Source organism: Salmo trutta, chromosome 29, assembly GCF_901001165.1.
Source record: "Salmo trutta chromosome 29, fSalTru1.1, whole genome shotgun sequence".
Taxonomy (NCBI): domain Eukaryota; kingdom Metazoa; phylum Chordata; class Actinopteri; order Salmoniformes; family Salmonidae; genus Salmo; species Salmo trutta.
In genome coordinates this window covers 27639187-27653542 of record NC_042985.1, presented here as the reverse complement: position 1 = coordinate 27653542, position 14356 = coordinate 27639187, and the positions used below count along the sequence as shown (strand labels likewise).

At 41.9% G+C, this 14356-nt stretch overlaps 3 protein-coding genes across 21 annotated transcripts in view; 1 reads left to right on the top strand and 2 right to left on the bottom strand.

The window, feature by feature from the left end:
* mical2a (microtubule associated monooxygenase, calponin and LIM domain containing 2a) overlaps positions 1-4458 on the bottom strand; it is a 45141-nt gene extending 40683 nt beyond the window's left edge. For all 12 annotated transcript variants that reach the window (XR_003870465.1, XM_029721561.1, XM_029721565.1 and 9 more), the window contains exon 1: positions 4274-4458. The gene's annotated coding sequence lies outside the window, so the exon portion shown is untranslated. The remainder of the gene's footprint in view (positions 1-4273) is intronic.
* A 1407-nt stretch (positions 4459-5865) lies between these two features.
* On the top strand, positions 5866-10720 carry LOC115167287 (dickkopf-related protein 3-like). Its single transcript, XM_029721560.1, has 7 exons — positions 5866-6132; positions 6472-6597; positions 6795-6875; positions 8152-8244; positions 9031-9175; positions 9596-9752; positions 9925-10720. Exons 1-7 carry the CDS (start codon positions 5926-5928, stop codon positions 10010-10012), a joined length of 897 nt encoding a protein of 298 aa, XP_029577420.1. The 5' UTR covers positions 5866-5925; the 3' UTR covers positions 10013-10720.
* A 120-nt stretch (positions 10721-10840) lies between these two features.
* The window catches only part of usp47 (ubiquitin specific peptidase 47), a 27848-nt gene continuing 24332 nt past the window's right edge, over positions 10841-14356 (bottom strand). For 6 of the 8 annotated variants that reach the window (XM_029721550.1, XM_029721553.1, XM_029721552.1 and 3 more), the window contains 6 exons: positions 14254-14356; positions 13577-13695; positions 13119-13249; positions 12765-12812; positions 12514-12644; positions 10841-12419 (listed from right to left, as the gene is read on the bottom strand). The exon at positions 14254-14356 is cut by the window's right edge and continues 13 nt beyond it. In XM_029721550.1, coding sequence (XP_029577410.1) covers positions 12245-12419; positions 12514-12644; positions 12765-12812; positions 13119-13249; positions 13577-13695; positions 14254-14356 — 707 coding nt within the window. In that variant the 3' untranslated portion in view covers positions 10841-12244. The remainder of the gene's footprint in view (positions 12420-12513; positions 12645-12764; positions 12813-13118; positions 13250-13576; positions 13696-14253) is intronic. The other 2 variants (XM_029721555.1, XM_029721559.1) reach the window with 1 other exon arrangement.

The window sequence follows — 14356 nt, the reverse complement described above, 5'->3', positions numbered from 1 at the left end:
ATTGGACATGATTTGGAAAGAACACATTGGTCTCCATCATTCTTAAATGGAAGACATTTGGAACCACCAAGACTCTTCCTAGAGCTGGCCGCCCAGTCAAACTAAGCAATCGGGGGAGAAAGGCCTTGGCCAGAGTGACCAAGAACCCGATGGTCACTCTGACAGAGCTCTATAGAGCTCTATAGTTCGTTCCTCTGTGGAGATGGAAGAACTTTCCAGAAGGACAACCACCTCTGCAGCACTCCACCAATCAAGCCTTTATGGTAGTGGCCAGACTAGTCAGGATCGAGGGAAAGATGAATGGAGAAAAGTACAGAGAGATCCTTGATGAAAACCTGCTCCAGAGCACTCAGGACCTCAGACTGGGACAAAGGTTCACCTTCCAACAGGACAACAACCCTAAGCATTCAGCCAAGACAACGTAGGAGTGGCTTCAGGACAAGTCTCTGAATGTCCTTGAGTGGCCCAGCTAAAGCCTGGACTTGAACCAGATCTAACATCTCTGAAGAGACCTGAAAATAGCTGCGCAGCGATGCTCCCCATCCAACCTGACAGAGCTTGAGAGGATCTGCAGAGAAGAATGGGAGTAACTCCCCAAATACAGGTGTGCCAAGCTTGTAGCGTCATACCCAAGAAAACTTGATGCTGTAATCGCTGCCAAAGGTGCTTCAACAAAGTAGTAAGTAAAGGGTCTGAATACGTATGTAAATGTGATATTTCCATTTTTCATTTTTAATAAATTAGCAAAAAAAAAATTAAAACCTGTTTTTGCTTTGTCATTATGGGGTTTTGTGTGTAGATTGATGAGGGGGAAAATACTTCTTAATACATTTTAGAATAAGGCTGTAACGTAACAAAATGTGGAAAAAGTCAAGGGGTCTGAATACTTTCCGAAGGCACTGTATGTAATAGTAATTAACCCTTAAGATAGGGGAGGACATGTATGACAGCCAGGCACTCCGAGGATTTTATAAGGTATTATGGGCCAATGGTCGTCTATTAAGCATTTATTCAGTAATTGTTGTTATTTTTTATCTAATACATGTGTTTATTAATTCACAACTAGGATGCTGCTGGGCCCAGTACAGGCAGTGGGGTCCCCTGGTCTTCTGTTACCAGTGCTGTGGGAAAGGAGGCTTAGCAGAGACAGCTCAGAGGTGAGTACAGTGGAGGTAGGAATAAAATAGAGACACACCAATGTATGATCTTAATTTCAGCCAGTTTGCTACAGAAGGGAAAGTATCCTGCAGCAAAGGGAAATGTGAATTATTATGTGGATGGGGGCTGGTGTGGCTAAAATTCCTGGGCTGAATTTTTGTCCCAGTCTGCCCCTGAAGCCTCGGCACAACCACTAATTACAAACTTAGAAGATGAGACTGGCTGGTAGCAGCATTTGCATCTAAGTAAATTTTGACTAAATTACAAGAACAGCAGGTTCGTGCTGAGTTTGGGAAACTCCCTTAGGGGGGCAATTTCAGATATTTTGGCAACACACTAACTCTTGAGTTTTAACAACATTTGGGAACTTTCATGCAGACATTTTAAAACGTAATAAATCAGCGTGGATTTGATCTTTACACACCCACCCGGTCAATTAGACTAACTGTGACGTCTAGAGAGAGACCATAAACCTTCAGCATCTTTACATCTCTACATTCACTCCTGATATAAAACCTTGTGATTTTTCTATAAATCTGCTTTTGGGGAGAGCAAGTCAAACCTGATGATGTATTGTTATTTCAGATAGCATAGGTATGGTGATAAAAACAACAGAAGAAAAGTGACAGAAGTGGACCGCTACAGATAAACTTTTGATTTGTTAATGTCTGTTGTATACACTGCGCAAAAACATTGGCTCTGAAGTAATCACATTTGTCTATGTTGTATAGTCTTGGAAAAAGATTCCATATAGAACCAAAAAGGGTTCTATCACTTGCTTCATACATGGAACACCTAAAAGTTCTATACAGCACACCAAAGAACACATTTTTCTAAGAGTATACTCCAATGGCTAACAGCAAGTGTATAAATCTTAGTGAACAATATTATTTTTACTGTTCCTTAACTTCAGTTAAGCACAAGAAATACTAACAAGATTGAACATTCCTGAGGAAATTCCAGCAAGACAGGAGAAAAAACGTGTGTTCTTTGTTTGAGCGTGCAATGTTTCTCGAATCCAGGGAGAACAGAGTATTTAAATCACACATGGACAACCAATGCCTGAGACAGATTCAGACATGTAGAATGTACTCTATTGAGATGTTGACACATACTCTATCAGTAAGGTAGTGAATCGCAGAGTAATAAAGCAGGACTTTAAGTCTTACAGCACTGTGAGGAAGAGCGTGCAATGTTTTCAACCGGCACAGGATGCACAGGAAATTATTGCTCATTCAAGAGGGGGTGGAAAATTACACGACTGTATGATTGCTGCTGCCTTCTCAAAATGTCCTTACTGAGTCACAGCTGCTCTCTCATGGCCAGATACTCACAGTGGCCTATTTTCTAGTGTGACTTTGAGATAAACATAATCAGACAGATACCACCACATACTGTAGGTATACTTTCAAGAGTACCAAAAAGAAAATGGACAATTCCATTCAGATTTCAGTAATCCAAAATGTGTGTTTATAACAGATTATATACTGTATCTAAATACCTTACAGATGTCTGTGAAACTGATCTGTGATCATCTGACCTTGTATGCTGTAGCTAATGTGCCTCACCTGGGACAAAGCCTACTGTACAGTATTTATTATTTAAAGCCACAAGTTCAAACTCAAAATCAAACACGGGTTAGTGAGTAAGCTTAGAACTTCCCATAATTCTTATGAAAGGGGAACATTAATTAATCTGACAGAAACAGCAGTGCTATAGCAGACAGACAGTTTCACAATTCCTCTCCCTGTGTATTTGTGCCCCCCTCTCCCCAATGACACGCAAAGGGCCATTTACAGTTGTGTAACTCTGTATTTCACCACTAAGAGCTGCAGGGGGAGAAAATGCTCACTGGCTTGTGCAGACAGTAATATATGTTGATATAAATACAATATAATAGAGCCTTTACAGTATACTATGATTAAGAAAACAATCAACTAATAATATAGTTTTCCTGAGATAAAAGGGTGATGAACCCTCAATGAATGACTGCTTAATCATTGTCTTTCTCTTAATGTAACTCAATGTAAAGAAAATACCATGCCATGTAAAACTAAGCCAGATAGTCGGAAGTTTACATACACCTTAGCCAAATACATTTAAACTCAGTTTTTCACAATTCCTGACATTTAATCCTAGTAAAAATTCTGTGTTTTAGGTCAGTCAGGATCACCACTTTATTTTAAGAATGTGAAATGTCAGAATAATAGTAGAGAGAATGATTTATTTCAGATTTTATTTCTTTCATCACATTCCCAGTGGGTCAGAAGTTTACATACACTCAATTAGTATTTGATAGCATTGCCTTGAAATTGTTTAACTTCGGTCAAACGTTTTGGGTCGCCTTCCACAAGCTTCCCACAATAAGTTGGGTGAATTTTGGCCCATTCCTCCTGACAAAGCTGGTGTAACAGTCAGGTTTGTAAGCTTTCTTGCTCGCACACGCTTTTTCAGTTCTGCCCACAAATAGGATTGAGGTCAGGGGTTTGTGATGGCCACTCCAATACCTTGACTTTGTTGTCCTTAAGCCATTTTGCCACAACTTTGGAAGCATGCTTGGGGTCATTGTCCATTTGGAAGACCCATTTGTGACCAAGCTTTAACTTCCTGACTGATGTCTTGAGATGTTGCTTCAATATATCCACATAATTTCCCTCCCTCATCATGCCATCTATTTTGTAAAGTGCACCAGTCCCTCCTAGAGCAAAGCACCCCCTCAGCCAGACACATCAAGCATAAAGGCGTTTAAACCTGGATTATGGTGGAGACACATTCATCATTATTTTAATGGTTGAACACTCAGAGCTATTTTATCAGAGTATGGAGACAAACTAGATGTTTTATTGTCCAGTTCAGACATACAGGCTCTTACTGTATGTACAGGAATCTGTATCTAATCCTATCAGAATGTATTTATTTGAATACTAAGGCAAAAAAACGTGTACAAATCCCACAGTGAGAAACAAAATCAATTCCTCAGATAAGATTCGATTTTACAACCTTGAATGAACTATGTCACAGTGTTCAGACTTAACTGTCATGTTGCTCAATTGCCTAGACATCTGCCCAGCGGTCACTGATTTGTGAAACATGCGTAATTGGAAGTGTGACTTACTTTAGTTTACAGATTAGAAAATATAAATCAACTGGTCCAGTCTTGGCAGTTGATTGTAGAAGGATATTCAAAACCTCAATGACCGGTCAGAGAAAATGTATCTAATAGAATTTGCGCTGGCTACATGTGTCGGTACGTCTCTTCCAGTCACTCACTCTGAACTACTACTGGGCTAAATTACTGTCTCACCATAGTACCTCCCGTCTGTTGCATGAGGGCGGTGCTGGAGATTACAAGACCCAATGGTAACTTCTGATACACTGTGCTCGAAATGTAAATGATAAAGGCGTCATTACAACTTTAGACGCAAATACTGTACATGTAGCCACAGTGCAAAACAATGACAGCATAGATAGTAGTATACTCTGATTATTTTACGGAGAATAAAGATGTATTTCAGTTTAATGGGTATTTTGCTAATTAAGCTACAAATAAATTAACCAAATGAAATCTCAGCATATAGCCTAAATCATGATGCATATCATTGTAATAATTCGAATACATTTTGAGGCGCAAGTTGCACTCAGCAAATGATAGAGGCACGTGCACAGGCTCTAACAAAAAATAATATCCAGCGGTTCAGTGTAGTGTCCAGTATAATGTTTCAAGAACAAACAAACAAAACAAAGAACATGAGTCAAATTACGCAAAATGTATGTATCCTCTAATAGGCTACATTTGGCAATCAGTAACGCAGTGAGTAAAATTGGACTGCTTTCAAAATATTGACTGTTTCTTCAATGACATAAAACGACATGTTCAGATGATGGCGATGACATGGCCAGGTAATCACCGTGACACCTCTGCCCCAGTGTCATCACAAGGCCCTCATACCAAGGAGTGACCTCTCTAAACAGCCTGGTCTCAGACTAGACTTAACATAGTAAAGCTAAATCCAGGACACTCAAATTAGCATAATATGGTTACATAAGATGGTTACTGAGTCCGGCGGTTGCTCGCGGTGGCGGGTGGGCGTTTAACGCAAACGTCTAGCAGTAATGGTTTCATAGCCATAAACCTATAAACTAGGCTACTGAAAATATTTTCCATGCAAATGAGGTCATCTAGTGGTAAATGGGTGAAAACATGCGACGGAGCCATATCATGCATCCACGAATACATACAGTCACAGCAGACTCTATTCCTGTGTAGCTAATTATCACAACTTTAATACATTGTAACTAGGCCTAATGATTGGGAAACATAATAACAAGTCAATTATAAACTTCTAGTTGAAGAGACAAAATAAAGAGTCGTTGTCAACACTGACGGTGGTCTCATTAGATGTTCCAACGTCAACAAAGGCTCTAGGCAAGTCTGCTCATTGCGGGGTGCCACCGTCCCGCCTTCATTGGCCGCATCCTCCCACAGCCTGCAGCGGCTGGCCCAGAATAGGCTGTGAAAGGTATGAGCATCGAAAACGTACCACCTTGGCTTGCTCCTGTCAATTAGGCTATAGCCTACATTCGTAGTATAACTTGGGGCAAAATAAACTACATCTTTCTCAAAATATAAATACACGCATAAGGCAATATAGTCCCCCCCCTCCCGACAGAGTGCCCCAGCAGCTGCATCACCGCACACACCCAATGCGCAGAGGCGACGTCCAAAGAACCTAATTCATTCTGGTGCCTTTTCGCGCAGCAGCAAGGATGTTGTATCTTTCTCTTCTAACCCTGAGCCTAACGTCTATCCATGGCATCCTCCTTCCTGAATCTGCCAGGCCCGTGGATTTGGACATCAACCAGATCCTTGGGGATAATATGGCACAAGGACACACGACATTAAACGACATGTTTGAGGAGGTAGAGCAACTGACGGAGGACACGCATAATAAACTGGAGGACGCGGTGCACCAGGTCGGTTAATGGTTAGGTCTACTCAGATGTATATTTGCAGAGCTTTGATACAAAATAAATGAGCCTATTATGTCCCATAACACCCCTTTCATTTGTATGATTTTTTATGTTATGTAAAATGCAACAGACACTATTATTATATAATTTTAGTTGATCTGAAACTTTTTTGTTAAAGCAACCAGAAGTTTAACTTGAGACATACATGTTTATTAGACTTATTAAAACAGTTGCCCATGTGGGTTGAGATGAGTCTAAGTCAATCTTAACATGCACAATGTGTAAAAAACAAACAGTGGTGACCTCAATGCAACGTTTATCTTTTGCATCAAACCTCTTTAGATGGACAATGAGAGTGCCAAGTCCAGCTTGCATCCCAATAACCTTCCCTCAAATGATCACAAGGAAAGCACTTCTGAGAGTGTGGTTGAAAACCAATCCATTCACACCATAGAGACAGTGCACAAGGTACAGTAGTAGTCATACGCAAATGTATTATTATCCTGTATTCCACTAAAAACTAGGATGCTGAAATGCTATTATGAATTGTAATACTGTATGGTAGTATTATTTTGGCATCCCACATTTGTTATGAAGACTGAAAGCAAAATTGCAGAATTCCTACAGAAGTGATCCTAACTAGAAATGTGTCTCTCTTTCTTTAGGAGACAGACAACAGAACAGGAGAGACCCATATCACCGGAACAATTATCCAGTCCAGTGGCAAGGAAAATAATATTAATCATGTGAGTCAACAACAATCTTTGGAATTTCCCTCCATGATTTACAACAGATTAAAAAAAAACATATATTATCCACAATAACTGGAACACTACAACTCTAACTGGTGTTTGTGTTTAATAAAGACAGGGGGCATAAGATGAAAACAATTCCATCCTTAATGCAAGTCACAATTCATGAAAGATTCATCAAGTCATGGGCTGTGTTTCCTCTTTCTGTGCTGCTCTGCATGCGGCCACAGCTGCTGTCATGTTTGGGCGTCTCATTTCACTTTCCCCATGCTCTGTACGCCTCTCCAGTCTCAACTGTGCTGTCTCATTCTCCATAAGCCAGGCTAAAGCTACGTCTTATCCAGGCAGAGTGACAGGATGGTGGCTGGTTGATGAGCTCTTTTCAGAGCTGAATCCTGTCTGTACATTAATTATATATGGCAGCCACGTCTCAGCCCTGATGAGGCTGCTGATCAGGCAAGATAATAGCAAAATAATTTAACAGATCAATAAAGCCAGATGTGTGCGTGAGTGCATGTCTTTGACTAGTATACAGAAGGTCTTTGGAGACAGACACTAGATTACTGCTATAACAGACCTCTGACCAGGACACAGTGCAAGAAGTGCTCAATCTTATCAGCCAAAGTCTGAGGGGATTTTAGTAATTTGTTTTGGGGGTTTTAGTCACAATATCTAGCTGGATAGTTTTGAACAATAACTGTGAAATGTCTATCATTTGATTCGGGTGCTTTTGGTAAACATTGTGTGTAGTCATTTTCGTAACACCATGTACATTTAACATGCATTTTCTTTATTGCAGTTACAGGTTTTAATATTTAGTTGAAATAATAGACAGTCTCAGAGCGTGCTTTTCCTGCCAGTCTTTTCCTTAGGATATGTGGTAGAGAGACAAGTGAGAGGGAATTGGATGTTTACTTTAATTTTGGGACAAGTAGCCCATTGTCCCAGTTTCACCAGCAGGCCCATTTTATTCAGGTCACTTTAGGCACAGATAAATATTGGAGGCGATCATGCCACAACGTATCACATCCTCAAAAATGTACTTTGAAGTTATTTTAAAGTAACTTTTGTAAAGAAGTTTGCAATAGTACATGGCTACCACCTCTGAATTTCTCTTCAAGACTACCATGTGTGATTTAGCCAATTCTTCCAGTACAATCTGTTTTCTAGTGAAAAACTCTGGATTGTGGGCGGCTTTGGTACCATATAGCAACCCTCTGCAGGTTTGTCTGTGAAAGAGGGTGTGTCTTGAATGTCCCCTCTTCCCTAGGAGTGTATCATTGATGAGGACTGTGAGAAGGGGAAATATTGCCGGTATGAGACGCACCGATCCAAGTGTCTAACCTGCAAAGCCCTCGACGTGGTAGGTCCATTTCATGGTTATTAACAGTGCCACACACATTTTACAAACCCTGACACTGAACCTATCTAGAATGTATTTATGCAGACCTATATTTCCCAGGGGACTTTGACTCCTTGCTAGTTCCTATTACGTACTACTTCAGACCATCTCCAGTTTTTGTAACAGTGCCTTAGTGCACACATGCACACACGCAGCAATCACAGAGCAGCAGATTGCTTAAACAATATGATGCAGCTGCTTCTGCATTGTTACTGCATTGCAGTGTTGCCACAAGTGTAACTGGAGTGTATCATGGGGGAGCGCTTCTCTCCTCTTGGCTGCGTATCAAAGCATGTGTCTGACTGAATAAGAGCTCCACCTCTCTCCCTCTCTCTCTGAGGACAAAGAGAGGAGCAGGATGAGAGGTAATAAGAGAGGATACTCTACAGACACAAGCAATTTAATTGAATTTAAGACCAATGTTTTGGCAGGGCAGAGTGAAAATCCATCCACATAATACTGTAGATACTGGCTTGCATTCAAAGTCAAAGGTATGCTGAGAATAGTTATTCCTCGTTGATAAGGCCTGTGTTAATATCCTGCACAGAAAAACACAGTCATATGTCAAGCAGCAAACTATTAATTAGATCCCAAAATTGGTTCAGCTTGCACAAGTAGCAGGAATTTGCTGCACCTAGAGAGCTTATGAGAGTTACACGAGACCGGTCATGCCATTCCATGACCATGGGGCTTATATGATGCCATGCATGTCATCTAACAGTTTATCACTGTGTGTGTGTGTTCCAGCCATGCAAAAAGAATGAGGAGTGCTGTACAGGACAGCTGTGTGTGTGGGGCCAGTGCAGCCAGAACGCCACTAAGGGGGAAGCTGGCAGCATCTGCCAATACCAGAACGACTGCAGCCCAGACCTCTGCTGTGCTTTCCATAAAGGTACAGGCCACAAGGCCACACACAGAACATAATTCCTCTGCTAAATTATACACCATGAGTCATTCTACATGAAATTAACATCATCTGTGGGGAGCGAAATGGACTCCTTTCATTTGGCTTTGACTCAGCCAGATAAAAACCTACAGGGATTTCTTTGACATTCAAAAAAGGGAGGCTTCAAATTGCGATACCACAAAGTCTGTTCTCAATGTAATTGTCCCTAGCCAATTATGATAGTCACGAAGTCAAGTGAAGCAGGGTGCATTGAAGTTTCAGATCATTGAAGTGATCATGTGAAGGCCCATAACCTGCTTTCCCCTCCAAGCACTGTCCATATACGGTACTCCTGTATTAACATTTCTGTAGTAATGTCACTTACCTTTGTCGCTACCCATCTCTCTCCCCTTACCTTGTGGTCAGCCCTGCTGCTTCCGGTGTGCACAGCCAAGCCAATAGAACGTGAGCGCTGTCATGGCTCCTCCAACCACCTTATGGAGCTGCTGTCCTGGGACATAGAGGGCCAGGGACCAAGGGAACACTGCCCCTGTGCTGGGGACCTCCAGTGCCAACATCTCGGGTAAGAGTCTATGTGCTGCAAACCTACAACATTTATATTCAATTGAAATGAAGGCATAAGTCATTACATTTTTTTGCAAAAACACTTGGTAGGCAAAAGCCATAGCTATCACTCAAAATGCTGTTGACCCAGTATGATGCTACAAATTGATATTTCCTCATCTCTTTGACAGACGAGGCTCCCTGTGTCTGAAAAGACAGAACTCGAGTGAAGAGGACCTGACAGACACACTTTATTCAGAAATTGACTATATTGTCTAGGAGTAGCCATGCAGCTCAACCTTTTCAGGCCAATAGACAATCAGATAGAGGGGTCTCAAGTGATTTCAGCCTAGAAAATGAAGTTGCTTACCGTCTCACAAGGCTTACATGTAAAATTCTTCCATTTGTAAGCTTGTCATTGTTTATTCAAGCCATTGCAGTTTTTTTCTACCTGCTCGAAGTTAACCAAAGCTCTAGATGTTGCATAGTGCATAACACCATGTATGTATTAGATGGAATTTACATTTTTGGGAAATTCCAATTCCTAGACGTTCACGCTGTTCAAAGGTAGTGTGTATGATGACTACACTCCAATACCGCAATAAGAGTTCGTGTTTTAACAAATATGTACTTAAACATACATCCTGCTCTCTGATGTCTCACTTATGTGCCTACCCTCAGGATGGAGAGTTTGCTGGAGATGCACCGTTGAGGCCCTTTGCTCAAAGGAATTAAGTCAAGTTAGGGATGAAGAAAGAATAAACATAATGCACAGTATACATGTGAAGTAGCTTGCTTAGTCCTGGATTTTGTGTTAAATAGTGGTTTAAACAAGGACAGATGAAATTTCTGAATATATGGAGCACTTTGACAGAAAATATGGTGGGTCGGCTCATCATGCTCACAACTTGGTAATGGAAACTATAACCCAGACACATGCAGCTTGCACAACTGTTGCTCATAAGAAAATAAAAGGCTTTGAAAATGTAGATGTCTATTCTTGAGATGTAAATATTCTTATATGTATACCATGTTCAATACATATAAATGCAGCATTGGTAAAGTGGGGATTCAAAATACTTAATTTACAATAACAGAATACTGCAGTTATGAAAAAAAACATTTTAATTTCATTCTAAAATCACACAAGATTTAAACCTCAAAACAAAGAAGCAAATTATTTTATTGGCATTTCTACTGTGAACAGCTTGTGGCAGGCAGCATTAGAAGCCCAGAAGAGCTCTGCTGGGTCCTGCAGTGTAGAGACCCAGTCAGCTGGTCCAGTAGGGTCTATGCCCTCTGGTCTCAGTCTATGAGAAGCAGCAGCAGGTATATATTGCCACAACCAAGACCCAACCATCTCCCAAAACCACTGAGGGCTCCCGCCCCTCAAGCAATCAGCATGCACGTGGCCTCGACAGACACGCACACCATTCACATCTTGCAGAAATAAAAACGACAGAGGAAATAAACAGGTTTCTAAATTAACATAAGGTTAAACAGACAAAATGTTTTAATGTGTGCCAGAGGTCGCTCACAATAACATCAAAATAATTTACATTGAACAAAATAATGAGCGCCTTAACGTAGTCTACTTGGTGGTCTAGTTACCATTTCCTTGGTAATTGGAAGACTAACACGTATCAGTGAATCAGGAGGAAATGACAGAGGCTGAGCTCCTGTAAAGCGTAGGGGGTGGAGCAGCAGTAAGAGGAGTTTCCACAGTGATGCACACTGTGGCATTGTGGGAAAACAGCAGAAACGTCAACAAATTTAAAAAATGACCACTTTATAGAATCAGAGAAGAAAGAGGTCATTCAAATGTTGAGTGTGAACTAAGGAATCAATTTGCCAAGGATGATAAACTGCAGTTTGAATTAAAGAAGACAAATAACTGGAAGAAGACTGAAAGTGAGTTTGTTGTCGTAGATACTCTTGGCTTTATACTCAGTCTCTAAAGTGGTTGGGTGGGTGGGACGAGCATCGCTCTAGCCTGGTGAAATATCAAATGTGGAGAATTTGAACCAGGTACATGTCCACAGATGGGTCAGGTAGTCTCTTGCTAGTCTGCCTAACAGAGGGAGAGCGAGAAACCAAGTGCTAGAGAGAGATGAGGAGAAATAAAGTGTCGCGCAGAAGAGAGAGGAGAGGAAACAGACAGACATTTCTTTCCCTCTGGCTACACAGCTCTACTCTGATCGTGCACCCATATCTGGAACATTTCCGTTAAACTGATTTGTCTGTATGGTATTTTTGTTTTTTTATTGAATAGCTTTTGCACTTCCCTTTAAACTTCACAGTACAATAAACTATAGTGCACAATATGATTTCTGAGCCACTCTTTCCCCTGGAGCTCAGATGGGAGGACAAAAGAGGGCGTGTGAGCCGCACTGCTCTGGTGACGTCGTCGAGTCAACGTCGGGCCCCACGCCAGACAGGGTCCCCTGGCCGGGCCAAGCTACACTGCGGCAGGCAGGCAGGCAGCTAACTGGGACGGGCCTCAGAAGGGCCTCAGTCCTGCCCCGGGTCCTTGACCGGGCCCCCATCCAGGTAGATCTTAAGGGCCTTCTCCTTACGAGGTGAGTAACTGACCCGGTGGCCAGTCTTCAGCAGGCGGCTGCTCTCCTTCTTCATCAGCTCATTGCGTTCGTCTTCAGACTGTTCCATAGGCTCCTCTGTGCTGTCCCTGAAACACAAGAGCACAAGCTGTGAGACTTTCTGCAGAATATACGTATATTAAACCAAATATCTGCAGTTTTCCCTGAACATGAGGGGTTTACCTGTAGAAGACCACAGCACCATCATCACAGATGTACAGAGGCCACACATTCAGAGTGGACACTTTAGGGTTCCAGTCCAGATCCTGATGGATCTCCAATACCGAGATATCACAAGGAAATGTTCCGCGCCCCTGCAGGAGACAATCAGGACGCCAGTCAGTAAACTGGGAAACATTTCAGGAAATTAAGTGGAGTGAATCAACGCAAGAGAAAAACATAAATCCTTACAGTGTCAAAAACGGTTTACCTACCTTGGCAAAGTCCAGGTTTTCAAGAGGAATACCACTTATTTCACTGAGCTGGAGAGAGAGAGAATTGATGTCACAAATGGCCTTTTTATATTAATTTAGCATGCCCTATAATTTACCTTGCAACATCTACTTATGCATCTCAAAGTCTAGAGGCTGATGTTATATACTGTGATGTGAAAAGTTACAGTGCATCTCACTACTCCCAAGTGGTGCATCAGACCCAGTGATGTCGCTGGGAGCAGCACTTAGTGGGTAAGACAATCCCACAGTGCTGCCTTGCAATCCAGCGTGTCTGTGGCCTTAGACATGTACAAGGCCTGGCACCACATTCAGTACGTGAATACACACACACACCTTTTCCTTGAGTTCCTCCACACTGCTGCTCTCCAGAACCACTTCCTGGAAGGGCTCCAGCTTCATCTGGGCGGGGGTCCAGCGGCGGGTCAGCACAGCCAGCTGGGACATGGACTTCATCTTCTCCGGTCCTGGAATGGGACAGGAGAGGAGGGTTGGGGATGGCTGAGCACACACACACACACTGTCTCTGTCAGCCTCTCTTTCGCTCTCTCACAAGTGATACTCATTCAGAAGAGAGACAATTCAGTTCCACAGGTCTTTTTCCTTTTACAGAAGTAATTATGTTAAATCTTCCTCTAAAACCATTTTTATATTACCTAATATAGGCATTTGATATAAAAGCAGTAATATATTTTAGTGTAAGTTTGTCTCTATTCAGGCTATGATGACCATGAGGCGAATTACAATGGCTCTGAAGAGAGTAGTCAAAAAAAACAATAGCAAACCAGTATTACCATCTAGAACCTCCAGAAAGACCTCCCAGTTACTGGAGATGTTGATGTCCTCCTCGTAGACGTGGTAGTCCAGAAACACTGTCCCTGGGTTCTTCCACGTCTTCTTCCTGAGACGGAACCTGACCCCACACACAATTAGGATTCAACAACACTTCTAGCAATAAGCATCAGCTGTGAGTCAGTGCTTTAAAAGGTCACTCACAGTACCCATCCATAAGAGAACAAAGATGCCCATGATATTTTGAAGTGAGAGGATCTGCAGCAGGTAGCCTAACGGTTAAGAGCATTTGGCCAGTAACTGAAAGGTCACTGGTTTGAATTCCCGAGCTGACTAGGTCGAGAAATCTGTTGATGTGCCTTTGAGCAAGGCACTTTACCCTGATTGCTCCTCTAAGTCGCTTTGGATAAGAGCATCTGGTCAATTACTAGACTTTGACATTCTGATTGTATCACCACAAAGACAACTGTGGAACCTTTTACAGTCAAGTTGCCGGTGACAACAAATGCTTTCATAAGAAAATATGTAGGTAAGGGATTCAAGTGTATAATATTTTATGTATGGTTGGATGTGTGCCCATACATTCATGTGCATTGGATTGTGTACATAGATCATCTTAGATATGCAGATTGGAGTTACTTGACTGTACATGTTTTTAAGTGTGTAAGGTGGAACCCACTTGTCAATGTTGAGGTCCAGCTTGCATTGGTCTTTCAGCTGAGGCATTAGCTCCTCTTTGGACTGTTTCACAGTCATGCCCTTAGCAAACACTGTGTCTACGA

Coding starts and splice junctions, on each gene's coding strand:
- LOC115167287 (XM_029721560.1), top strand. CDS start 5,926: ATGTTGTATCTTTCTCTTCTAACCCTGAGCCTAACGTCTATCCATGGC. Junction 9,176..9,595: donor CTGCTGTGCTTTCCATAAAG/GTACAGGCCACA, acceptor CCTTGTGGTCAG/CCCTGCTGCTTCCGGTGTGC. Junction 9,753..9,924: donor CTCCAGTGCCAACATCTCGG/GTAAGAGTCTAT, acceptor TCTCTTTGACAG/ACGAGGCTCCCTGTGTCTGA.